Genomic DNA, 25,909 nt, shown 5'->3' on the forward strand with positions numbered 1-25,909 from the left:
GCTGCACCGAGAGATTTCCACAACACAAAGAGACGCGAGTTGCAATCGATGACAATGCCAGAGTTGCAAGGCATGAAGAGAACATTACAGTGGTGTTCTGCTCTACCGTTGCCTGTCCAGCCAGGCACCAGGTTACCAAACCAAAAGCGAGCGTATTATGTCATGATGATGCCCAAGATTTTCAAAGGTCATCTCGCGAAACGGCCTAGGTCGCGATTCGAGCCGAGTCGTTGCACGGCCGAACCGGGAGTAGTTGATATTTATTTAGCCCACAATTGCAACGAGGAGACTACCAGTCTAAGTATGCAGGTATATACTGGTATTTACTCGCATAGTCTCGCAGGCTTGTGATGTGGGCTCGGATTCAAATGCGAGGCTGCGAGGCCCCTGCAGCAGTACGCGTACTGTATGTAGATTGTAGTAAACCTTAGGTCAAGAAAGACAGTTTGAGCATGGCTTCTCAACTTTTTTCGTGTTCAGACTAAATTTAGGTTGTTAATTACGACGACTGCGGGGAAGAAATCGAACCGACCGGGTACGGAATACAATCACACTTTATCTATTCTCTGTCTTCTATTCTCTCCCAGTTGTAACTTGTGAGTAGCTCCATCGGTCCCAGATCGAGAAAGCGAGATAGGTCTTGGCGGGAACAGAAGACAACCTGGTCGGGCAACGAGGGTTGGAGGGGTAAGTAATACGGAGTATGGCAAATAGGTACGGAATCTACGGAGGGAGCAACTTGAGATGGATGGGCGGGCAGAGCGGGCTGGGTGATTTCTAGCGCTGCGAGATCGAGATGAGCAGCTCGCTGTAACTAAGCAGGACGCATGCGAAGTAAACAAGCAAGCAGCCACTTACGCACGACGTATTACTGAAGTGATGGCATTCGCCGAGGATTCGCTGCAGCCCTCTTCTTGTGGTTGCCTCGCTGATGATGCAGCGTGTTGCCCCGATAACACTTGCAGCAGCCTAGTTCCGTGTGGTATTAGCTCCTTGGCGTCCACAGGAGGCTCCCCAACGTGTCCAGCCAGACGGTTCAGGTAGGTATGTATCCGTCGACGGGGGCAGACGGTGGCGCCACCATCAACTGACAACAATTGGTTACCAAAGTTACTCCAGTGTCTTGTAACCATTACTTGGTAATTATCTTAGTCTGTGCCAACATGATGGGTGAAACCAAAGGGACAGCCTACAGGAAAAAGACGGCTGCCCGGGCAAGCCCTGCAAGTAGCATCGCGCCGCTGACACCTACCTAGGTACCTACCTATGGATCCGTCTGGATGGAGCAACGACGGGGCAGGCTCGCTTTGAAAGTTTCAGATGCCAGTCTGGGGCCTGGATGACGAACTCCCCCGCCCTGAAAAGTAAGAGGACATGCGAGGACAGTTTGATTGACCAAAGACGGGGCTGCCAATGAAGGCAGCGAGGCATGGTTTTCCGGCGTGGGCTGGATGGGCGTGACGATACCAGAAGACGGATGCCAAGCAACAAGCAAATCGTTATCTAATAGCCCTGTCATACACGAAATAAGCCACTATTGCATGGTACCTGACGCTGCACCGATGGCTAACGTTAGCCATGGTCATATCTATTTACTTAGTGACAGCATCACGACGAGTATTGTCAGAAGGTACAAGTCAGTGCGCTGAAAATAGCGTGGGCCGAAGGGTGCCCCTCCATCAGCGATGTCGTGGTGCTGTCGTCCTTTTATTTGCACTATTTACCAGTCTAGAACTGCCAGCTGCCGGCCGCCATCATCGGCGCGCTTCCCTGTTTGTAACGTCTTTATTCTCCCATCACCAACATTCGCCACGGTACATCCGCCACCTGCATTCTTCGCTTGTCAACAATTTTCCACTCCGTTTCAACATTTTCCTCCTCAAATTATCTTCCCATCGCCTCTCAGCCTTATTCCCATTTCTCTTCTCCATCAAAGTTTAAATCGCATTGAGCCTTTCCCCAGCAGCAACTGAATCCGGCCTGCGTCGCCCTCAAACATTCCGTCCCTGCCGTCATCGATACTAAAGTCAAATCAATTACTTTGCTATTCCAGCCCTGACTCGGCTCCTTCTTCAATCTATTATTACTCGTTACAATTTTCGGCTTCATCCGCTACAAACCTCCGAACCTGGACGCCCCCTCCCTTCCGGCGCTATAACTCCGCCCTTGTCCAGCAGTTGTTTTGCTCTTGCGGACCTCACGGCCACGGAGACTACAAGACTCCGACCAGAACGCAACTAAATTAGCTAGCGAGCTTGCCGCGGCGCTCGTGGCAGCGGTCAGGTCATCCCGACCATCACATTTATTTTTTGTTCCTTTTCCTGCGTTACATCTAGAGCCTGGAAAATTCTGCAGTGACAATATTCGCCCTTCTCAGTCTTTCGCTGTCGCCCTTCTTCAATCGCCCTACATTGCTAGCCCGAAATAAATTAAACCACCGCCGAATATCGAAAACTTATCTTTCCGGTTCGACAAGTGCAAGACGCATCTTCGCTGCCGCCTCTCGCCCGTGGCTATCCTCAGTCGCCTTTCTCCCCTACGAATGCTGTTCTTGGAGGTTAGCTCAGACTGACACTCAATCCCTGTCCTGCGCCTCTTAGTTTTTTGCTACTTTTGCGTTTCGTGATGCCAACGACTTGAGCCTGCGCTGGCGCCAACAACTTTCTTTGCTGCAATCATACATTGCTTTTCTCTTTGCTAGCATGGAAATATGACCACCTACGTTTCTTCGCCTGCGCTTGCTGGCGATCTGCACTCGGCCAGAGACCAAGATCGGCACTCACGCGCTATCGCCAAGTCGCCTTCAGGTCAGTCCCGCGATCAGTCTATCAGCAATTAAAGGTCATGCTAATTGGCTCTCAGTGGATGAGAACGGCTCCGAATCGCTTAGTCCAATCATCAGTCGACGTCCAACCTCCAAGCATTCTCGCAGCGCCGGTCCGCCAGTCAGTAAAGACAACCAGTCAAAGAATACGTTAAAGCCCAGCACATCAAACCAAGCCCACAGCTCTGGCTTGGATCCTCTTAGCACTGTATGTGCTCCGCCGCTTGGACCAGGTTGCGCCCTACTGACTTGTATAGCAAATATACCTTCGCACAAATAGCAGTACCGAACCCACCATTGCTCAGCGCCTGCTCAATGCCGGCAGACCGGACAGCCCGACTCCCGACAGCATAGGCCGACCCAGCCACGACTCGACACCCAGCGTGCGCCCTGATAGCATCAAGGAGCGCAAAAAAGGGGCGTCTTTTCTCAGTCGTCTGTCTATTCGAGGACCTTTTCGAAAAGATAATGATATCGACACGGATTCGGAATTCGGCGACCAAATCCGCACTGATGGAACCAATGCCCGCGCTCTGACCGCGGTCATGGGCGCCGGAGGTGGTTATCTCCCGCTGCACAAGGAACCACCCCGATATATTCGAGTCAAGGCACACAATAAAAAGTCGCGCAGCTTCAATCACTTATTTCTTGCTCAGGAGCTTTCTGGCGCCAAGAAAGAAGATGGCCACTCCAAGCACGCACCCGCCACCGTCGTCGGAAGTAAGATTCTCAAAGGAGGAGATGCAATCTGGGCGGCTGAATTCAGCATCGACGGTCGGTATCTCGCAGTTGCCGGCATGGACCATGTTGTTCGCGTCTACGCCGTGCTTTCGACACCCGAGGAGCGACAAGCATACGAAGAGGAGCAGGAGCAAGAAGACGCCGAGAAAGAGAGCCGTTCCAAGCAGGGACGGCTGAGTGCTCCTGTCTTCCGTAGCAAACCCGTCCGCGAATTCGAAGGTCACGGTGGAGAGGTTCTCGCTCTAAGCTGGAGCAAGAACAATTTCCTATTGTCCTCCTCTATGGACAAGACTGTGCAGTTGTGGCACCTCAGCCGGCAGGAAAGTTTATGCACCTTCAAGCACGATGATCTTGTGACCTCTATTGCGTTTCATCCAACCGATGACCGATTCTTTCTTGCTGGATCATTGGATGAGCAGTTGCGGCTGTGGAGCATCCCCGACAAATCAGTCGCTTTTTCTGCCCCGACAGGCGAATTTATCACGGCCGTGGCGTTTACACCAAACGGTAAGACAGCTATATGTGGCCTTCTGAGCGGCATTTGCATATTTTATGAGACGGAGGGCCTCAAAAACTCCTGGCAGATTCATGTTCGCTCGTCACGCGGCAAAAATGCCAAGGGCAGTAAGATAACCGGCATTCGCACGAAGACGGTCTCCGCCCCAGGATCCCATCAGGCTGATGTCAAGGTGCTCATTAGCTCCAACGACTCGCGGGTGCGCATTTACAGCTTGAGAACGCGGATGTTGGAGGCCAAGTTCAAAGGTCACGAGAATATGTCAAGTCAGATTCACGCCCGATTCAGCGACGACGGTCAATTCGTGACCTCGGGCAGCGAGGATCGCAAAGCATATATATGGGACATTTCTCACCCCGAGCTCGAAGTACGCGATAGGCAGCCGTATGAGTGCTTTGATGCGCATCCAGAAGTGGTGACGGTTGCCCTAATGGCTCCCATTGCTACCAAGCAACTCCTAGGCGCTTCTGGCGACCCAATATACGACCTGTGTAACCCCCCGCCGGTGACGCTCATGAGCTTGAGCGAGGCCACCATCAGTCAGAGCGCCCTTTCCGAGGTCACGCAATCGGATGTGCCAGGCAGCATCAAGAAGCAGAATGAGAGTCCCGCTTACATCGAACGGTCGAAGCACAAGCATGGAAACATTATCATTACTACAGATCGGAAAGGAATTATCAAAGTTTTCAGGCAAGACTGTGCGGCTGTGAAGCGGCATCAAAGCCTGTGGGAGACGGGATCCAAGTTTTCCGGCAAGGTCGCTGGCGTTGGCCGCAGTTCCAGCTTGGCGACAAGGACGAGCGGTGGCAGCCGTGTTCACTCTCGACGCGGATCTCTGAGCACGAGTGGCAACTTGGCGCCGAATCAGGCTTCGGACAGAATCATGAGCTGGCAACAGGATATCGAAGGCGGACGAAACTCGACTGGACTACCGACAACACGGAGTGAACGGTCGGTGTCACCATCCAAGAGCGTTATCCGAACCCCGTTCAATGTGTCAGCCTCGACCCTAGCGTCTGAAGCCAGAAAGCAGCCATATATTGCGTCGCCGGCGTCTAGAAAGAGGAGCAACAGCAATATGCAGAAGCGCGGTCGGACGACACCCACGAGTCTGGAGCCTGCTAAAGTTGTTGACAAAATTGCGGACCAGAACAAGGGGCCTGCCGTCCCGCCGACGCCAAGCTTTAGCCTGGTTAGTGTTTCAGACTCGGACACACAGGATGGTGGTCGTGATGGCAGCTTCTGGAATCTCAGTCGCTGGCGGGGAGGGGTTTCTGGGCTGCGCAACGTGACCAATAGTAGCGCTGTCGGCGACAAGCCGAGCAGCGGGTCGCGGCGGACAAGCACATCGACGGAACGATCGGGACAAGACCACCGTCGCAGCATGGGTGTGAAGGATTTGCGCCGTCTGATTGCAAACAGCGACGAAACCAGCCGACGACGTTCAATGCTCCCAGTCGTATCCACCTCGGCGACAAGCGACGTGGAGTCAGAGGTGCTTTCACAACCCGCGAGTCACGAGCAGCCGCGGAGTGTCGTAGTCGGTAGCAAGCGGCCCCAAGAGTCGCCGAGCAAGAAGCGGACCGACTCTGGGTTCGGTCAGGTGAGCGGCACATCGAGTGAAGTGAGCGAGTAGGCGTTTGTCGTAACTTGGGTTATAACGTGGAGCGAATTCGATGGACATAGGCGTATGGTTGCTTTCTAGGGGAGCGGGTGGCAGAACTTGTTGGCTCATTTGCCCATGACTGGGAAGCATTATACTTTGTTGAAATTTACAAGCTGCAAAGCGTGGAGTTGGATAGCGATGAATTTACAATGTAACATGTATACATATGACTTTAGTGCTCGTGTCAATCTTGCGTGCTAGTTGACGCGCTTCCAACAGAGAAATGTGAACGCGAATCCTGGTCAAGAGGTATTTGAATGTTGTTTATTTGTGACGAGTAGCTATTTTGCCAGCTGCGACACGTCTTTTTGTCGTGAAAAGACTGTACTTGTCCGCCTCGGGTATAAGATCATCTAGGTGTTGAGCGGTATTTTCGTGCATATTGATTCGCCAAATCGCGCGCGCTTTAGAATTCTTCGCTCGTCGAAAACTGTCCAAATGCCGAAAAGAAAAAATTAAAAAACCGCCATTAGAGATGTGCACCACCATCATCATCAGCGGCAGCCGCAGCCGCCGTTGTTGTAGTCGCACTCACAGCATCGCCGCCGCCGCCGCCGGCCTTGGCCTTGGCCTTGGTCGACAGGTCCTCAATGACCTTTTGCAGGGCGGGGGGTTTCGGCGCCGTCAGATCCTCCGTCTTGTCGCCGTTTTCAAAGAAGAAGAAGGCGGGGATGGAGCGGACGCCGAGCTCAAAGGCGAGGTCGGGCACCTCGTCGGTGTCGAAGCGCGCAAAGGTGTACTTTTCGGGGACGCTGAGGGACGCGGCAAACTTGGTGAAGAAGGGCGAAATGGCCTTGCAGGGGCCGCACCAGACGGCGTGGGCTTGCAGCGCGACGTAGGGCGTCTTTTTGATGAGCTCGTCAAACTGGGCCTTGGACGTGATTTCGATGACGGACATGATTGCGGTGTTTTCTTTTCGTTTCTTTTTCTTTTTTTTTTTCTTCTTTTCTGGAAAGTTGTTGGAGAAGAGGGGTTTGTTGGTGGGGGGGGTTGTCGTTTGTGGTCGTGATGTAATATAGTTAAAAGATTAAAGAAGCTAAAAAAGCTCGCAAGACGGGCGAGGATGTTATTATAGCCCTGAATGGATCTACCTGTATTTGGATTGAAAGAGCGGCTCGGCAATTTTTTGGTTTGATCTGTAAGCTACACCCAAATCATGGCTATTTTGTCATCCTGACGGGCAGGTTGCTGGCCCGCCACCACAAATAAGGGCCATGAGGGCGATGGCGTGCTTTGGCGGGGCGCAAGCTAAGTTCGGATGCCGACGAAGCGAACACGACCACAGGCTGGATTTGCTGGAGCTCGCTTTATAAAGCTGGAGTAATGGTCCTCAGTCGAGCTCGGACCATCGGCATAGGAAGCAGTGCTTTTGAAAGCTAGTGATGCTGGATTCCAAAAAGGTTGGCGGGCAACGGGGTTCTGACGTCGCCGAGGACACCTTGCGCCTCGCCGCCGTCTCCGCTATGTCATGTTGCGGCGAGTTGCGGTAATCGGATGCCGATGATCCGACCGTGCAGTACTGTGTATGGCAGGTTGATCGCGGAGTCGCCGGATACAGTCCAAAGCTCTTGAACATGCTATTATTGACGAATGAATGCTATATTCGGAACAAGGAGTCTCATGCCATTGTCGATTTGCAGTCTGCTACTCCAACACATTACAAGCATCTCAACAATCATAGCATTAACCTCCAAATTCCGCCTGGACTCAGCCGGCTGCTAATTCAATAAAAAGATACATACACAGCTACAGTAACCAGTAAATCCACGTTTGTGCCACTGCCTTTTGAATTGCCATCTTTGGGCTAGAAAACATTACTTGCACCTGTTTATATTCGCAGATCCGATGCAGACCCAAACATCTCATTCCGCTTCTCCATCCGCCTGAGCCTTGACGCCAACGACGCTGATGACACCATCCCCGTTGACAGCCACCAGCGTCTTGCCCGACTCGCCCCATCGCACCGCGATCGCGCCCGTGGCGTTGCGGAACGGCTCCGCCCACTTCTTGTTGCCCTTGGCGTACTGCTGGATTGTTAGTCCAGAGGGCCCGGCCGTGGCCAGGTATTGGCCCGTGTAGTCCCACGCGAGCGACTGCACGGCGCCGCCAGTCTCGAGGACCTTGGCCGTCGCGGCGTCGCCCTCTTTGCGGAGGTCAAAGACGGTGACCGTGTTTTGGCCCTTGGCCGTCGCTGCTAGCCAGAAACCGTTCTCGGAGAATGTGAGCGCTTGGACGGGGGCGCCCAGCTTGAAGACGGCCGCCTGCTCGAGCGTCTTGGTTATGTATAGTCTCACGTCGCCCGTGACGGTGCCGGCGGCGACAAGGTGTCCGTCGGGGTGGAAAGCCACGGTTGTGAGTGCTGTTCAAGTTAGCTTGGGCTGGTCCAAGGGAAATAGGAGTCAAACGTACAGGCATCAACAAATGTGCGGCTCACGCGCTTCAGGCTGGCCAAATCGTATAGCACAAGGCTCTTATCAGTTCCGACAGAGGCAACAATATCGCCGCTAGGATGGATGCTTAGACCAGTGGTAGGGCCCGAGTGCTCGGAAGCAGCAGCCACCTGGTTGCCGCCTTCAAAGACCTTGAGCCCGCCATTATTGGTGCCAAAGATGAGCTTGGAGCCCGTCCAGAGCGTGCTGGTCGCGGGTTCGCCCACGGAAATCTCGCGCTCCAGCGAGTCGGCTGCAACAGCGTATATGGCCGCCTGTCCCTGCAGACCTCCCACAGCAGCGTAGGCGCCCTCGGTATCCAAGCAGGTTGTTTGCGCGACAGGCAGCGCGTTCGTAGCTGTCACCTCGAAAGCGGCGATTTCGCTGGGAGTGACCCAGTCTTGGGGGACAGGACGTTTCTTGCGACCCTTGGAAAGTCTAGCACCAACATTAGTTTGTAGCTCCCGGGTGTGGTTTGCATCTCGACGTACTCTTGGTGAACCTCGTCTACGCGAGCCGCCAGGTCCTCTGGCAGGCCTTCTGTGTCCACCGCCATCTCGTCGGCGTTGGCACCACTACCGGAGACGGTAATCTTGCTCAAAGCATCTCTAGCCTCGTTCCTCTCCTTGGTCAGACGGGCGATGACGCGAACGGCGGCATCATGTTGGTACAGGGCGGTGGCTAGCTCCTCTCGCGTGCGCGCAAGCTGCTCACGCAGGTTATATGTTTCTAATGCGAGGCTATCCCACTCGTTCTGAAACGTGGCGAGCAGCGCGGGTATCGATGTCAGTGTAGGCGGGCGCGGGCGGACGATGCGCGACGAGTTGATGGGGAGGAGGTCTTCGGCCGTGAGAGCCTCGCCCGTGCTGGGCTCGGTACCGTGCTCGTTGATGTATTGCTCGATGAGCCGCTTCTCGTACACGACACCTGCGGTGGAAATTTTGTTAGTCACCGGAATGGGAGTCGAAGGCGGCGGCCTGCAGATGTTTGCGATGCGACGAACCTGACTTTTTCGACGCGACGGGCTCTTGAGGAGCTTCTCCAGAGACTACGGGCGGTATTAGCAAGGGGACAAAGAGGACAAGACGCGATTGAAATTGCATGCTCACTTCCACAAAGCATTGCGACTGATGCTGAAAGCTCCGGTGGCTTTCAATGGTGATGTGTAGAAAAGAGCACCGCTGCGACCTAATGAAGCTGCTTTGTCGCAATCGTTGACTTGTCCCAGTGAGATTTTCCGCCTAGCGCGGCTGGCCAATCAGAGCTCAGGTCGTGGATATCATGGGGACAGGACCAACTCTGTAGCTGTTGTCGTCAAGCTGCAAATACAACAACATTCTGGAGCAAATAGTAGATATTTGCAGATCAATAGTCGGTAATTACATTGTGATCTGAGAGACTCTTTTCTCCTCAGGGAACTTTGGTTGCGTGAGAAAATCTGGTCGCAGCAGCTCTCCATTAACACCTCACAATGTAACACAGGGGCCAACACCGGTATTGCCAAAATATGATGTTTGGTGTTCGAATGCAACACCTTGTTCAAAGAAAAGATTGAGAGTAACACAACCGTTCGCGCCAACTATTGTGCAGGTTTCCTTACACAATGATGCTGTATTGGCTGCGGGCTCCACCATCGGAAGCCGCCGACAAAGAGACGGCGCCACCCTGTACTGAGAGACTAATGTTGAAGACCCAACAGTCAGTCATTTGCACAAAACATATCCTTGCATCTTCAGCGCTCAACATGAGTTCTCCAAGATTACCAAACATCAAGGACCTAAGAAGTCTATCTGATGCGCGCAAATCGGCGGCATTGGACCTCTTGTTCGAGCCGAGCCCCGAAATCCACAAGGCGTCGATCCCGGTGATAGACTCCCAGCATCACACGTCTTACGATGAACTAATCGAATCCTGTCGGGAAACTTTTCTTTCCATGGCTTCCAAGTCAACAGCGGCCAAACCCGACCAAGATTTGCTTTCCATATTGGGCTCACATCCTCGTCTCGGGGCGAAAAAGGTAGAGTCTGCACAGTCAGTGGCCGAGCAAGCCAGACTAGGCGGCGAGAGCGAAGTCCTGGCAAGACTCAACCGCGAATATGAAGAAAAGTTTCCTGGTTTGCGCTATGTCGTCTTTGTGAATGGAAGAGGCAGGGCGGAAATCATGGAGGATATGAAGGCGCGCATGGACAGAGGTGACTTTAACAAAGAGGTCGACGCAGCACTTCATGTATGACCTCCTAATATATACCATCACTGAAGGTGACAACTAACTTTGACTGCAGGCAATGTGTGATATCGCTAAAGACAGAGCCTCGAAGCTTCCTGTCCAAGGCCCGTCACAGATGAGGTTGTAGTTGCTGTATGCCTGCGAGGGCTTCGCGGAGCTACGCATACAGCCATGAGATACGGCTACACATGGCGAAATCCACTTATTTCAGAGATGATCAAGTCTTTACTCTTTTACAAACGTACTGGTGATGCTAATGTATTTACTTGCTAAATTGTGAACTGTACAGTGTTCCCCATGGGGCCGCACTAAATTCCGTGCCGTAGCCCGCTGAAGCTGGACTGGCTCCAGATTCCGCTGCCAAATTGCCGAGGTACACCAAACCTTTGGCGCAGACAACCGCTTCATGTCCTACAAATATACAATGCGCCCATATCTGCAGCCTCGGAATTAACATATAAAGGCCAAGACGGAATTTTATCCAGACACTCGATTGGTCAATCAATGGGTGTTGGCAGCTTTTGCCAGACTCATCATGGCTGACACGCCGGTCCGCCTCGGCTATGAGGCTTTCGAGGTCATCAAAGTCCCCGGCTCTACCGTGCAATACGCATCGAGATATCCTGCATGGCGGCCAAGCGCTGACCTGCCCCCCGGTGTGGAGGAACAGCCGACCAAGACAAAAACGAAAAAGTCCACCACGCCAGGCGTCTTTGGTGGTGTCGTGTATGCGCAGGCGCCGCTGGCTGCAGCGCGAGCTATCGAGTTGGAGGAAAGGCAGTCGCAGGCACCTAGAAAAGGCTACATGGGAATACATGTACGTAGAAGCTGTCAAAAGGTGAAGAAAATACTGACATGATGGACCAGTCTATACAAGGTGTCTTTACTGTTGCTGGCCATTCTGATCGGCCCTTTGTGCATGAGGTAACGGCTATGCACACGGGCAAGTCGTTTGCAACAAGACTGGTGCAGACAAGACAGCCAAAAACGCCATCAGTCATAGATCAAGAAACGGGAACTTTCGATCCCTCTGATGCAACCAAAGAGCTGAACGGGGTGTGCTTTACGTGTCTCACCACGTTCAAACGGTCCGTGCCTTCTCCCGACAATGTCCAGGAAAAGCAATCGCCACAGGTTCGCTTCGCCAGCATCCTCGCAAAGAAACGCCCACAAGAGTGGCAGCGACCCTACATTGTCCACATTGACTCGGTGCAGGAGCAAGTCGTACGCAGCGGGCAGAAGCCCGGCCCGGGCACCTTTCCCGTGCTGGAAATGTACCGCGTCGACCTGTCAGACTACAACAAGGATAAGGCGGTGCCGGAACGGCGTGAGCTGGTTCTCTATCGACCATATGAGCCGATCCCCCGAGACGACCCAAACGGCCACATTGTCTGCCACGCTTTCGAAGCCGACAGAAACGGCATCACCATGCTCGGCTGCCACCTGGGCTACGGAAACAGATGGGGCAGGGCGGCCAGCTTGAGCTACGCCTTTTACGTGCACGTCAATGCGGAGGACGCGGTCATGAGCGGCGACGGCTGGTGGGTTCAAGAGGCGTCCTGGCCGCGGGTTGCTGCTGGCCGCTGCACCATGGTGTCCAAGATTTGGAGCCCAGAGGGCAAGCATGTTGCGTCGGGATATCAGGACGGCATGGTGGTGCCCGAAGACCCTAGTAAGCTGTAAGATGGAGGCTCTGCGTATCAATCTCATACCGGAGTGGATTTAAATAGACAAAAATTTCATACACATTTATTTGCTGTCGTGTAGCCCTAACCAACACAGAGGGGCATGTGGGAACCGCTGGTATGTTTGTGACAAACCCCCAGCATCTTGGCATCTCCAAGGCAATATGAAATGAGGGGCGTGGCGCCAACTGGAACGCTACCTCATTAATATCAAGCATGTCCAGAGTATTTATTGAATTGCTTCGCCCCTTATTCTAGCGTAGCAATTAATCCTTTGTCCTTTTGTCTCCCGTCAATCGAGTACTGTCACAGAATCCAGTCGCCCTTTTCAGTGGTGTCGCAAACAGAGATGCAAGCAGATGCAAGAACCTAATGTCTATTACTCCATCTATCGTTTGAATACACATAAACTTTATACAGCAGAGAACGCAGATTACATGTCCCATTGTGCATGCTCTTCTTTGGTATCTTTCACATCTAAACTAGAATCATCAAACCGCAGCTTACAAGATGCCGCAAAGCTTAGATGGCAAGGGCAGCGAGGAGGAGGACAGCAGCACCGAGCATGGCACCAGAACCGGAAGCACCGCTGGTGGGAGGCGGGGTTGGGGTGGAGCTGGCCGAGGTGCGCGAGCCGGTCGCCGTGGTCAGGGTGGTGGTAGCGTTGGTGCCGTTGACGGCCGAGCTGGTGGCCGCAATCACGGTGCTGGTCGAGTTCTTGGTGGGCAGGGCCTCGGTGGTGATGATGCTGGGCGCAGCCGAAGTGGTGATGGACTTGGCCGAAGTGACAGAGCTCTTCTGGGAGCTGGAAGCGGGAGCGGAAGCGGAAGCGGAAGCGGAAGCGGACGAAGTAGAGGCAGATGAGGCAGACGAGGCGGCGGTGGTCGAAGAGGCAGGAGCGCTGGCGTCGGGAGTGCTGCTGCTGCCGTCCTTGAGGTTGATCTTGATGCTCTTGGCGCTGCCCGAATGGTCACCGTAGACGTATTCCTTGACATCCTTGTCGGTAGCGCTGCTGCCACCGGCGTAGTCGACAACCTTGACGCTCTTGTAAATGGCGGTGGCAGGTCCGTTGGAGAAGTCGGCGATGCCGCCGCTCCACTCAATGGTACCCGGGCGGCCGCCCTCGTAGCCGGCGACCCAGGCGCCGAGCTTGACCTGCATGGGGCTCTGGGGGAAGGCCTCGCCGACAGCGGCGCGGGTGAGGGTGCGCACGACAGCGCCGTTGATGATCCAGTCAATCTTCTCGGGAGTCCACTCGAAAGTGTACTTGTGGATGGCGCCGAGCGGGTTGTCAACGGCGTGGTTGCCGCCACGGTCAAAGACGGAGTCGTCGCCCTTGGAGAAGTAGTTGGACTGAATCTGCTTGTTGTCGAAGCCGACAGTCTCAAAGTCAATCTCGTCGAGGTCGTCGGACAGCAGCACGAGCGAGGTCACGATGCCCTTGCCGGGAGCGGCCTGCATCTCCACGTCGACGCGGCCAAAGAAGAGATAGTTGTCGGAACGCAGCGTAGGGGCCTGGCCGGGGGCGTCCATGGCGACAATGGCGCCGCGCGAGTCGTAGGTCACGGCCTTGCCGGCCATGGTGTGGAAGCCATCGCAGGCGCCGGCGGTGAAGTCGCAGTTGGCGCCGTTTTTGCCAAAAGCAGGATCGGGCTTGCAAGCTAGAAAAGAAGACAAAATGTTAACATTTTCAAGGGCGCTTACGGGGAAGATGACGTGGCCGGTGAGGGATAAGGCGGTGCATACTAGTCTTGAGCGGGTTGCACTCAGTCGAGGTCTGAGCAGACACGAGCGAAACAGCGGCCAGAGCCACAGCAATTTTGGAAAACATTTTCGATGAAGAATAAGAAGAAAAGTAGTAAGAAGTAGTAGTAAAGTCAGAAGTGAGCGGTAACGTCCAGAGATCACAAGGTTGAAAACGAGTGTATTATTGTGATGTTGAGTCTGAAACAAAGGTCCAAGAGTTGCTGCGAAGGAAGGGGTTAAAAGGCGGCAAGTAACTGAGTTATGTACGACAAACACGAAGAGCCAAGAATAAATAACGAGGACTCCACGAAGGAGCCTGGATGAGAGGGCTCATCTCACGGTGAATGGACACAGGGGGCCACTCAGGAACAAACCCAAGCTAATAACACATCGAGCTAAGCATCCCGTGAGACCCTGTTATCCCCGCCCTGCTAGAGCCGCTGGGACAGTCATTTTTTACGGGTGCAACCATTGAAAAGGACAAACACGAAGGGCGACCAAGCGAGAGAGATCCACGGGAGCCCACAGACCCCAAAGCTTCGGGAAGAATGCTGGGCGTCGCTTGGTCAGAACTGGATACGCAGCCAAAAGAGAGGGCTGGACAAGAATGGCAAACGCATGTACGGCATACCCGGCCCTCGTGAAAGGTAGGTAATACGATACATTCAGCGTCGCGACCAGGGGTTGGCCAGCGACCACTGACAGAGGCGTAAGAGGTATCCATCCTGCCCATCCTGCCCATCAAGGCCATGCAACGCCGCAACGGGCGCTAAATTTCAGGCTCAAAGTACGCTCGTGGCTCCGTAAGAATGTTGGATATACATCGATGGTTGCGTAGTGTCAATGAGCAGCGCGCCGAGAAAATGCCAAGGGGGGCTGCGTTTCCATAATCCCGCCAAGGGATGGCTGGCTGGCTGATGCGGCAGCGCGCTGCGCCTCCTGATTTGAGTGTGTCACGCAGCACTCGAGTAGCCTGTGACAACTCATCTGGAGCGGCCGAGGGTGGACAGGAAGTCGGGATTTTTTTTGGGCGGCATAACTATCATGCAGGAGGGGCTGAGATGGAAAAAAGGCGAGATGGCGTTGGCGCTGAAGATGGGACGTTGCCTCTTTGGGTGGTATGAGTGGTGGCCTGAAACTTCTGGCTGGGAGTGCATCCCCCATTGAGGCTGCTTCTTTGAATCTGCCTGCGCAACTCTTAGTAATAAAGTGCGGCCGTTGTAGAGTTGTGCCTCGGCATGACTTTGTGCAGCTTCTGGCTGATTGAGCTGGGGCAAGACATTGGCAACGCTCTGACAAGCAGGGTTTTTTTTTTTTTTTTGCTTGTGCGAGCTCTGTTCTATTTCAAATTTTGATCTTGTTCCTTTTTTGAGGTGCGCCGCCTGGAGAACCTTGTAAAGTGAAAGAGGCAGTAAGTAGTCTGTGAGACTGTGATAACACACGGAGCTGACAGTAAGAAATGACACCGTGCCTTGTTCAAATGTCTCCATAAAGGCGAATGAGCCGGTGATCAACTTGATGTAGCGTAACGTTGATTTTTTGATCTTGTCGCCCTGTACGGATTACGGAGGTACTGTGGTGCAGTTGAGCAAGTAGTTGCCGGCCTGAAGCAAAACTAGCATATGAGCCACAGTTCATTTGGATAAAAGATTGATAAAAATAAACGAGATTTTAATTTTGAAAAAAGGCCTTTCAGTGAAACTCCTAATGTTGTGCAACATATCACCAAATTGCTGATTGCTTATTTGTTAGTTGCCAACAGCCAATGTTGCAGGCATCGACCCCACCAAGTAGCACCCCCACCAACGTCATCACAAGCGCTCACGAGCCACCGACAGCAAAACAACAATCGCCAGAAAGCGTCTATTGCCGCTCCGGGGCGACACCGGCGCCATGGATTCAAAGTAGGGATTCGAGATGGATCCGAAATACCGAGCTCTGACTGACTGACGCAGGACCAGCAATATCCTCTCGTTGCCGTTTCGACGGTCGGGGCACCTGTCGCTCGCCACCACGATCCGCCAATACATCAACGCCAAGTATGACCAGCACCCGGACATGTTTCGCCCGGACCTCGAGGCGATTGATACGCTACGGACAGATGCCATCAATGTCCGCGAGCCGCACTTCAGCGGCATTAAGAAGCTCCAAGCGTACGCCGCGCAGCTAGTCTGGATCGGCGGCAAGTTTCCAGTCGACGTGCGTCAAGACTTTGCAGACACCGGCCGAGATTCATGAATACTTACAGAGACGCAGATTGGTGCTGAATTCACATGGTACCCCGCGCTGGGCTATAATACCGAACGACCGATGGTCCGCAACAACCTCAAGTACGAGCTCATGAACATTCTCTACAACCTTGCAGCGTTGTACTCGCAGCTCGCCATCAACACATCACGCGCCAACACCGACGGCCTGAAGACGGCCGCCAACTACTTTTCGCAGGCCGCCGGTGTGCTGTCGCACATGAAGACAAGCGTGCTGCCGGAGCTGCGCATGTCGGACCCGCCCGAGGACATGGACGAGCACACGCTCGAGTCGCTGACGCAGCTGCTGCTGGCCCAGAGCCAGGAGTGCTTCTGGCAAAAGGCTGTTATGGACGGCTACAAGGATGCTTCGATTGCCAAACTCGCCGCGCGCGTCTCGGACCTGTACAATCTGGCCGGTGAGTCCGCCGTCAAGAGCGAAGCCATCAGCAGCGCGTGGATACACCACATGACGGCCAAGCACCACCACTTTGCGGCGGCCGCGCAGTACCGAGCTGCTTGTGACTGCCTGGAGAAGAGGAAATATGGCGAAGAGGTGGCACGTCTCCAGGATGCTGTACAGTGCATCAACGAAGGCATCAAGGAGACCAAGGGCGGATACCTGAACAAAACTGTGGTTGAAGACTTGAATGCGCTGAAGCGAAAGGTGGAAGAAGATTTGAAGCGGGCAGAAAAGGACAATGACATCATCTTTCTTAGTAAGTGGCGCCGCCGTGTCTTTGTGATGCGCACTAACATATTAGACATTGTGCCGCCAAAATCGGAACTCAAGATCCTCGACCGAGCAAATATGGCCGTTGCTAGAGTACCAAAGCAAGTCTCGGATCCGTACGAGTTCTTCGGAGACAAGGCTGAGTTTGGGCCAGCTCTCTTCTCTCGCCTGGTCCCATTCTCTGTACACGTTGCGGTGTCCATTTATGAGGAACGACGCGACCGGATGGTGGACCAGAATATTATCCAAGAGTTGGAAGCGATGACGGAACAATTTCACAACGTTTTAGCGACTCTTGGGTTGCCTGGCTCAATTCAAGCTCTGGAGAAGCCTCTGGGGCTACCGCCTAGCCTCGTGCAGCATGCCGAAGAGATTCGGCAGGCTGATGCTGTCAATCGAATCCACAAGGCTTTCATCGACATCGATAAGTTGCGGGCAGCCGACATGGCCATCTTTGAAGAAGGTGTCACGGCGCTAGCGACTGAATACGACGAAGACCAACAACTGCGGGTCAAGTATGGCACCGACCGCTGGGCTCGTCCAGATAGCAAAACCGACCCGCAAGGCGCGAAGCTGTGGAATCACGTCACAGAGATTCAAAGCTATTTCGAGAGCAGCTCGAGTAGCGACGGCGTGGTGCGAGAGAAATATGCAGACAATGAAGAGTTGCTACGCATCCTCTCTGGCCCCGACCGCGGGATACAAAGCTATGTACCCTCTGGTGGCCAGATGGACATGCGCGAAGACCTGAGAACGTCGATGGGCAAGCTGCGTAGCGCGTATAGTGATGCGGTACGCCTCGAAAGCAGAAGACGGAACAAGATCAAGAATTTGAAGGAGAATACGAAACGTGATGACATTAAGCCGGATATCCTCAAAGAAGCGGCCAGGCTGGAACGCACATATCCCACGACAAGTATTGTACCGGCACACTTTGAAGATTTCTTTGACAAGAGACTGGACAGGCTTTACGAGCCAGAGATTGAGACGCTGGACAAGGAAGCAAAAGACCAGGAGGAGCTGGTTGCGCAGCTAGAGAGGGCGAATCGCGAGTTTCAAGCACAGAAGCAAAAGGGAAGCTCACGTGCGAACCGCGAACGCGAGCAGGCACTGCAGAGGCTGGATTCGGCGTACTACAAGTACAAGGAGATTCTCAACAATCTGGACGTGGGCCGCAAGTTTTACAACGACCTGAGCAAAATCGTTGGGCAAGGTTTCCGGGATGTGGCCAAGTCGTGGGTAGCTCAACGTCGCATGGAAGCCAGAGCCTTGGAAGAGTAAGTTTTTGTCAACTTGAAGACGACATTTGCTGACAGCTATTAGGGAACTGAACATGCCGACGCTGTCGAATCTCAACATATCGAGAAATCACACGCCGGTACATAATGCGCCTCCGCAGAGCATGTATCAGCAGCAAGAGGCGCAGAGCATGTACCAACAACAACCCCAACATCAAGCTTACTCGGGCGGTATGCCGCAGCAGGGCGGTCCAGGAGAGGCTGCGGCCATTCAATCGTGGGCTGGTGCGGGAGGCAACGTGCAGCAACCACAGCCGATGCCTCCGGTGGCGAATCCGATGGGAGGCATGTGGGCGCCGGGGGCGGGTATCAAATTTGGGGCCGGACAGTCGCAGGCGGGAGGCGGCGGCGGCGAGGGACAGCAGCCTGCACCGGGGACGTGGAATCCAAACTCGGGTATCAAATTTGGGTAGACTGGGTAGGGGAGATGTATATACTATGTGGGTATGAAGGGAGAAATCTAGCGGCATGGGGTAAAGCAAGCTGAAAATTCGAATCTTGTAGCCATCTCGAATCAAGTTGATGAGCCAAGATGTTCATCATGAAACAGGGGCAAAAATTGTCTAGCAATCTCGATTAAAGTTGGTATGCTAGTATAAACTATCATGATTGAACAAAGCAAAGTAAAAGTGTGGCAATCTCGTTTGAAGCTGACAAGGTAAGATGAAAGTATCGTTGTTCAACAAAGGAAATCATAGTGTTCTCTAGGCAACTCAATCTAAAATCATAAAAGGCTGATATCAGCATCCTCTCGATTTAACAAAGGAAAATAAAGTTGTGTAAAATAATTGATGCGTGCGGGGTATTTCAGAAATGTTTCAAATCCAAGAAATTCAAAAAAAGAAATCATGAAAAAAATCCAAAAAAGCAAAGATGGGTTTCCCGGGGTCAACTTGAGCCCCTGCGAAGATCCATTTCAGCAAACCAATCTCTGAACTGGGGTCGACCTTGACCTTACTCCTGCTGCACTGCCTTTTGAACAGCGGCCATTTTGCCAAACTGCCACTCGGGGAGGGTGATGCCCGTCTGCTCATTGATAGTCGTCATGAGCGGCGGCAGCATCTGGTATATGTTGCGCATCGTCTCTGCCGAATCATTCGCGCCGTTGCTTCCACCTGCTGCGCTGCCCGTGTTCCAAACGGAAATCTTGGGTTCGAGACCGCGGATGGCTTCGGCGTTGGCATTGGCCAGCTCGACGTAGGTGCCCTTCTCAATCATGAGGTACTGCAGCAAGCCCGCGGGCCCTCCGAGCGCCGTCGACATCTTGGCGTATGCGTCGGCCATGGCCGCCACGCCCTCTGCCTCCTTCAACTTGCTAAAATTGTCCGCTTCGGCCAACTGCTGCGTCGCGTAGCTGCTCGCCTCGGCGTCTAGTCTGATCCTGTACGCTTCGGCGTCTGCGTCGTGCTGCTTGGCCTCCTGCGATGCCTTGGCGTCCGCCGCGACCTTGTACGCGGCCGCGTCGGCCTCCTGCTGCTTGCTCTCCTTTTCAATCGTCGCCTTGACGAGGTCCGTGGCCCTCAGCCGCTCAAGCTCCGCGCCGGCGCGCTTAATCTCGACTTCTCTCTTCAGGTCCTCGTCCGTGCTTTGTAGGGTGCGCTCCGCCGTGACTTTGGCAATGTTGACGTCGCGGTCGAGGGCCGTCTTGTGGGTGGCGAGACGGGCGACGGCCTGGGCGCGCTCGATGTCGCGCTCCGTCTTTTGCACGGCCGTCTCGGCGTGAATCTTTGCGATTTCGCGCTCCTGCTGGCCGTGGCGCGCCGACTCGCCGACGTTGCCCTTGAGCTGCGCCTCGGCGACGTCGATGCGGGCTTGGTTGGTGGCGCCCTCGTGGGCCTTGCGGGAGAGGGACGAGAAGTAGTTGGAGCCCGGTGCATCTTTCAATTCTTTGACCTGGAGAAGAAGGGAGCAAAGCATTAGCAGGTTTTTACTTTGGAGGAATCCAGGACGAGATGGAAAAGCAGGAGGAGGAGGAGCGAAAACGTACATTGGAGTTCCAGATGCGCAGGCCGAATTGGTCGAGTTCGGCCTGGATGTTGCGAAAGATGCGCCTCTTGAACATTTCACGCTCGCTGAAGATTTCCTCCATGGTCATGCTGGACACGAGTACGCGGGTCTCGCCCTCGATGATGCCCTTGACAATGTTGGCGAGGTGGCGTCTCTTCTCGTCGCCGTCGCCCTTGCCGTCGTCGCTCTGAGACAGCAGCATGGCGTACTTTGTGAGGGCATCGCCGCGATCCTCGCGCGCAAGTTGGTCGTCGCCGTCGCCGGCAGCGGCGGCGTTGGTGTTGGCGCCGCGCGAGTCCACATCGGGACCGACGGTGAAGACGACGGGCAGAGCAAACTGCAGCTTCTCCTTGGTCATGGCGAGCAGGTCCATGGCGTAGTCCTGGGGCTGGACGCTGAAGCGGGTGCAGCGCTGGAAGGGCCAGACCCAGGCGGATTTGGTGATGCGGACATTTTTGATGCCCATGCCAGTGATGGCGAGGTACTCGTCGGGGGCGGAAACTCGATAGGTCATGATGGCGGCGGTGGTTGTGGTGGTGATGGGTGTAAGTGGTGATGGGTGTAAGTGGTGATGGGTGTAAGTGGTGATAGGTGTAAGTGGTGATGGGTGTAAGTGGTGATGTGTAAGTGGTGTTTGTCTGGTAACTGATGTCTTTTGCTACTTTCGAACAAGTGTGTAGTAGCGAGTGTCTATGACCCGGAATCGAATAATTTGAGAAAACAGATGCAAGGCACTGCAAGGTTTTTATATGTCGGCCAGCGGTCAGTCCAGTGGCACCAACTGCGGCTGAGATTACACTCGCAAAGGCGAGGCTGTTTTTATGACAAGTTGATCAACCTGGCGAGGCATCTGGGCGTCGGGAGAACTCCATAAGGCTCGTCGACGCTTACAGTGGTGTATTATTACCCCAGCACCCCAGGAAACTAGGCATTAATTGCGTGGATTCAGAAGCCATTCCGGGCGTTGCAGGGCGATTTTGGGGCGTTTGGAGCAGAATGTTTCCATGCCCGGAAAGTGGCGCAGCATTTGGGCTGTAACTCAACTACCCTGGTCAGGAACCACCCCCCCTGGACAGGAACCAGGCTTATCAGCACGTACAGGAATTAAAAGAGTAATTACTAATAAACCTATTATGAAAAGTATATATAAATAAAAAAAAAACTACCTCTAACTAATATAATTTCTTTATAAAGAATCTAAAAACCTTTTTTCTTTTTTTTTATTAGTTTTCCTTGATTATTTATTCTATAATCTAGTTATGTGTAACTTCTACATAGGGTAGTAGGCGTAAGTAGGGCTCTATCCCTCCCTGACCAATTAGCGTGTGCGATAAGCTGGTTCCTGACCAGGGTGGTTGAGTTAGTCGGGCTTCTAGAAAGTCTGTCACCGAGGTACCACGACAGAGAGAGGAGGGATGAGCCGGTGCAAGTGGTACAGACTACGCCTCTCATATGCCTGCGGAAAAATGACAGAGGTTCCGATACGATCTTCAAGTGTCACAGGAATTTTTGAAATTCTAGACATGCCAAGTCGGCCTCGTTGAAAGAAAAGAGAGGATGAGATGATGGGCTACGCAGGTACCTAGGTGCCTGGCATGTTTAGGGGTTCAAACTCACTGGCAGGGCGAATCTGTTACTGACAGCCCCATGCAGTGCCGCGCTATTTGCGCCCCCACTACTTTACCAAGACTGTGACTATCAACTGCTTCGCCCGACTGGTCTTTCCATCTCCGGACCGCCGCACAATGTGGCCATGGGAGCTACGCGGTCGAGAATGTTCCCAAAAGGACTCGGTCGGGGCTGTGTTGGTCATGCTGAGGTTTTATCAGAGTAAAAGTGTATGTAGGGGCAGTAAAGGGGAATGTGTTGCACAGGTACTACATACTTTAGCAGGCGGCTCTGTTGTTGAGGCCTGTCTGACCTAGCTACCTATTGCATTGCATATGCGTCGTACCTTTGGCTGCAGCCTACACATACACGACACACTGGTGTGCGCGCATTCATCCATCATCAGACATCTTCCCAAGTATCGCATTCAACTTGCTAAAAAAAGGCATCATTTTCGCAGCTGAGGCTGCTCATCTCCCCCCGACAAGAGAATTTGCCCAGTGAATATGCCCTGCCGACCTTGTGACCATCTTGCTCCTGTAGTCTGGCCCTCGGCCCGCCGCCACATTCACCATCACTCACCAACATACACGTAAAATAACTAGTCATCGATACCCAATCCTTGGAAGCTGCTCAGCCTCGTGAAAACAAAAGTCGTTTCATTGCACATATCTTCATGAATCTATAATAAAAAAAGTCATATTTACATTTCCCTCTTGCCTCACCAACCAACGCCCTTCCCGCCCTCGCCCCACGTGACACAGTCCTGATGCGATGCCCGAGGCAGCAGCCTCACGACTCCATAACAAGCATCTCCATCGACGGAGCTAAGCTTGTCTCTCCCATCACACAGCCCCCGCCACACGCATCCCCAATGCCAACTACGCATACCGGTGTAGGTTACTGCCTGTTCTAGTCACTGAGGGCATCGGTGACTGCATCGGTGCCTGCATCGATGACGCATCCGGAGTCGGCGGCGGCGGCGGGCGCGGCCACGTTTGCTGCGGCACAACAACACCACCACCACCGCTCTGCCTCATGGCCGTCGCCATCCGCGTCTGCTGCGCGCCTACCGCCTGCCTTCGATTCGACCTCTGCCGGCAGCAACACACAATAGTCGCTAGCGCCATCAACACCGCGATGCCGCCCACCACGCAGATAATAATAAACACGGTCCGGTTGTTGCGTATCCACGACGCCGCATCCCCTCCACCACCGTCATCATTCGAGGCCCGACCGCCGCACGTCCCACTATAACATCGCCGCGAATTGCTCCCGCATAATGTGCCGTCCCGGAAAAACTTGGAACTCGCTTGGCACATGCCGCCGTCCAACGCCAGTCCGCCGCTCCCCATCTGCATGCAGTTGAGCTCGCACCCCGTCGAGCTGCACGCCTCGGCCGTCACGTTGCCCGAATTGACCGTCTCGGTGCTGTTGTTGGACGTCAGCAGCGCCGAGCATTGCATCGCGCGCGAGGTGCACACGCCTGTCGCGCACGTCAGCCCCGTCTCGCCATTCTCCCCGCACGCCTGCCCGTCCGGCAGCTGCTCGTCGCTCGGGCAGTTGGCCTCGTTGCCGCTGCACACCTCTTGCGGGTCGCAGAGCCCGATGCTCTCGCGGCAGACTTGCCCACTGCTCGCGAGCTGGCACTGGCCCGTGCAGCACCGCTGCGTCGATGGATCGCACACGGAACCTGTTGTGAAGCGACACGTCGTCGGGTTGCAGCACGCGTTGTCGCCGCAGCCCTCCTCGCCGCCGCAGTCGCAGTCCTCGCCCGCGTCCACCACGCCGTTGCCGCACACCGACTCGCTGACCGTCGGCACATCCTCGTTGCCGCGCATACACGCCGTGTTGATGTTGCCTCTGCCCCACGCCGCGCATATCTGTCCCACCGAGCACGGCGAGAATTCTGTCACGCGCGAGTTCACCGAAGGGTTCATCATGTACTGTCCGCCCGCGTCGCAGCTGCTGGAACTCAGTGGACAGCACAGTGTCTCGCCGCTGCCAGACGACCCCGAACAGCCTCGCGTGCAGTCGTGCACCGCGCCAAAGTTGTGGCCGAGCTCGTGTGCGAGAACCTGCCACTCGGCCGCCGTCCGCGCAACCACATTGGCGCCCGGCGTCGACCGCACCGCGCCCCGGACCAGCACGCCTGGCTGGCACACAGCGCGGATCCACGCGATGCCCACCGTCGACCCCGACTGGCACGCCGTCATCAGCGACCACGCCGCCGTCTGGTCGTCAAAGCCGGCCTTCCACCGCGAAAATTCATTCAACCGGTCGGCAATCGACAAGCTCGACGCGCACGCGCGGTTCCACGACAACCCGGCGTCGCCGCTTGGGCATTCGGCGTCGGAAATGGTAATGTTGCGTACGCGCAGCTGCACATTAAACGCCGCCTCGTAGACGCGCGACGCGGAGCTCACCTGCGTTAGGATGTTACGCCGCAGGTCCTGCTCGCTGCTAAACTGCGACGTGTACGAGCAGTCGGTCGCGATGCCCAGCAGCGCAATCGCTCGCGTCGAGGGACATCCGCTCCTCGAGCCTAGACTCTGCAGCAGGCTGTCGGTCGTGTCTCCGCCGCCGCCGCCCCAGCGCTGCCGCCGTTCCAGGCTTCCGCCGTCGTAGGCGAGGCTGTCGAGCCCGCAGGTAGATTCGTCGTCGCGCTTGGCGAGCAAGCCATCTTCGTCATCGATGTATCGCCAGACTACATTATACGGCTGGTCGGCGGCCGCAGAAGACACCGATGCGTCGTGCTCGGCGCGTGTTTGTCGGTACGTGGAATCAGTCTGAATGTGGTATTCGAAGCCATCTAGATGATATGCGCCCTCGAGCAGCGGGACGCCATGGCTCATGTGTACCGACACGCGCGCCCAATTCCGCTCATGTCCTCTTTTCTCCTTCGTAGATGCTGTGCCGTAATATACGAGGTGGTCGTCTGTCGTCTCGGAGCTGTGCACCGACCCATCCGCGCGGACTCGGTGTATCGTCACTGGTTGTGTGTATATGTCCTCGTCGCGACGTAGATTAAGGTGCACGGGCTGTGTGCTCCCGGATAATGTCAAGGAGACGGTAAGTTGTGAGGGACTTGCATCGCGTTGTAGTGTCGGTGAAAAGGCAGCGTCTTGCACGGTGCGCACAATTTTTGCTTCGGTGCGACGGGAAGAATGTGCTATGCGGCCGTATTAGTTGACGCCCGGGTTGTCAATAGCAAACGAACAAAGACAAACCTCGAACAGCCGATGTTAGGAGCTGTGTGTATACCAGTAATCTGCTGATGCTAAAAGTCTTCATATCCAAAAGGGTGCTGTCAAGTTGACACAGCCACTACCAATCTCTGGATCAAGGCGGCACAAAGCCATGTTATAGCTTTTCTTATTTTTATTTTTAAGCTTCTTATCTTCCTTTCTAAATAAGATTTCAGATCTGTTCATGTGTTTACGTACTCCATCTCGCCGCAGCATCTCTCATCCCTCCTCATCCCGCACCATACGTTGTGGGGACAAACGCCGCCGCCGCCGCCGCAGCTTGCGTTGCCTCATCCAAAATCAGCCAAAGAAGTTGATGAAACAAATGACTCGTGCGGTAGAATCAGAATAAGAAGATTTAGTGTGCTACTCCAACAAGGAGACCAAGAAGGAAATACAAAAAGAAAGGGAAAAAGGAAACCTTATTCTGTTGTCAGAGTCGGGCACCGACCAATGAGCAAGTCGGTCCGCAACTACGTATGATGCCAAATGCCAAGAACTTGGAAGGACCACAAACCAACCCGGGGGTGACGCAAGTCGAGCCAAGACCGACTCCGCCACTGGCTTATTCTGGGCGAAAAAAAAAAAAGAAAAACATGTAGAAAACGGACAATATCAACCTGTCAGAGATTTATAAGCGATTTTTCCTCCGATAGGGTGAATCGCGATTTTGGCCGTCACTTATAACGGCGTTATCGAGATGATGGTTAAGTCCGACCGAAACCTCGCTGTATCAATACGACAAGTAGTATCCATCTCTTCGAGACTTTATAATAAAGGTGGTCAATCAAACTCGCCATTTATATCAGAAGACCTAGTTAGTGAAACTCGTCTACATAGTGTCGTAATGCACTCTTCTTGGCAAGCCGTTATACTTTTCAACCGCCCACCGTCTCTCTCTCCCTCTCTCTCTCTCTCTCTCTCTCTCTCTACT

General features: G+C 54.1%; 9 protein-coding genes across 9 annotated transcripts; 4 read left to right on the forward strand and 5 right to left on the reverse strand.

The window, feature by feature from the left end:
* Positions 1–2,710: 2,710 nt before the first annotated feature.
* Positions 2,711–5,718, forward strand: BBA_02441 (WD repeat domain-containing protein; the record flags this gene model as incomplete). Its single annotated transcript, XM_008597538.1, has 3 exons — positions 2,711–2,807; positions 2,863–3,032; positions 3,082–5,718. 3 exons carry the CDS (start codon positions 2,711–2,713, stop codon positions 5,716–5,718), a joined length of 2,904 nt encoding a protein of 967 aa, XP_008595760.1.
* A 499-nt stretch (positions 5,719–6,217) lies between these two features.
* On the reverse strand, positions 6,218–6,646 carry BBA_02442 (thioredoxin-like protein; the record flags this gene model as incomplete). The annotated part of the gene is made up of 1 exon (XM_008597539.1): positions 6,218–6,646. The coding sequence occupies one exon, from the start codon at positions 6,644–6,646 to the stop codon at positions 6,218–6,220; it is 429 nt and encodes a 142-aa protein (XP_008595761.1).
* Positions 6,647–7,610: 964 nt separating this feature from the next.
* BBA_02443 (cell cycle control protein cwf8) lies at positions 7,611–9,299 on the reverse strand (the record flags this gene model as incomplete). The annotated part of the gene is made up of 5 exons (XM_008597540.1): positions 7,611–8,107; positions 8,158–8,615; positions 8,669–9,104; positions 9,181–9,225; positions 9,287–9,299. The coding sequence occupies 5 exons, from the start codon at positions 9,297–9,299 to the stop codon at positions 7,611–7,613; spliced, it is 1,449 nt and encodes a 482-aa protein (XP_008595762.1).
* A 622-nt stretch (positions 9,300–9,921) lies between these two features.
* On the forward strand, positions 9,922–10,531 carry BBA_02444 (OHCU decarboxylase; the record flags this gene model as incomplete). The annotated part of the gene is made up of 2 exons (XM_008597541.1): positions 9,922–10,404; positions 10,460–10,531. The coding sequence occupies 2 exons, from the start codon at positions 9,922–9,924 to the stop codon at positions 10,529–10,531; spliced, it is 555 nt and encodes a 184-aa protein (XP_008595763.1).
* A 408-nt stretch (positions 10,532–10,939) lies between these two features.
* Positions 10,940–12,257, forward strand: BBA_02445 (acyl-CoA thioesterase II; the record flags this gene model as incomplete). The annotated part of the gene is made up of 3 exons (XM_008597542.1): positions 10,940–11,221; positions 11,272–12,076; positions 12,172–12,257. The coding sequence occupies 3 exons, from the start codon at positions 10,940–10,942 to the stop codon at positions 12,255–12,257; spliced, it is 1,173 nt and encodes a 390-aa protein (XP_008595764.1).
* A 354-nt stretch (positions 12,258–12,611) lies between these two features.
* On the reverse strand, positions 12,612–13,920 carry BBA_02446 (ice nucleation protein; the record flags this gene model as incomplete). Its single annotated transcript, XM_008597543.1, has 2 exons — positions 12,612–13,750; positions 13,836–13,920. 2 exons carry the CDS (start codon positions 13,918–13,920, stop codon positions 12,612–12,614), a joined length of 1,224 nt encoding a protein of 407 aa, XP_008595765.1.
* Positions 13,921–15,728: 1,808 nt separating this feature from the next.
* Positions 15,729–18,525, forward strand: BBA_02447 (BRO1-like domain-containing protein; the record flags this gene model as incomplete). Its single annotated transcript, XM_008597544.1, has 5 exons — positions 15,729–15,739; positions 15,791–16,034; positions 16,092–16,800; positions 16,846–18,091; positions 18,138–18,525. The coding sequence occupies 5 exons, from the start codon at positions 15,729–15,731 to the stop codon at positions 18,523–18,525; spliced, it is 2,598 nt and encodes an 865-aa protein (XP_008595766.1).
* A 541-nt stretch (positions 18,526–19,066) lies between these two features.
* BBA_02448 (SPFH domain/Band 7 family protein) lies at positions 19,067–20,633 on the reverse strand (the record flags this gene model as incomplete). The annotated part of the gene is made up of 2 exons (XM_008597545.1): positions 19,067–20,005; positions 20,100–20,633. 2 exons carry the CDS (start codon positions 20,631–20,633, stop codon positions 19,067–19,069), a joined length of 1,473 nt encoding a protein of 490 aa, XP_008595767.1.
* A 1,695-nt stretch (positions 20,634–22,328) lies between these two features.
* On the reverse strand, positions 22,329–25,191 carry BBA_02449 (Blood coagulation inhibitor, Disintegrin; the record flags this gene model as incomplete). The annotated part of the gene is made up of 4 exons (XM_008597546.1): positions 22,329–22,409; positions 22,840–24,899; positions 24,958–24,979; positions 25,174–25,191. 4 exons carry the CDS (start codon positions 25,189–25,191, stop codon positions 22,329–22,331), a joined length of 2,181 nt encoding a protein of 726 aa, XP_008595768.1.
* Positions 25,192–25,909: the final 718 nt, after the last annotated feature.

The sequence above is a fragment of the Beauveria bassiana genome (assembly GCF_000280675.1).
Source record: "Beauveria bassiana ARSEF 2860 unplaced genomic scaffold BBA_S00005, whole genome shotgun sequence".
Taxonomy (NCBI): Eukaryota; Fungi; Ascomycota; class Sordariomycetes; order Hypocreales; family Cordycipitaceae; genus Beauveria; species Beauveria bassiana.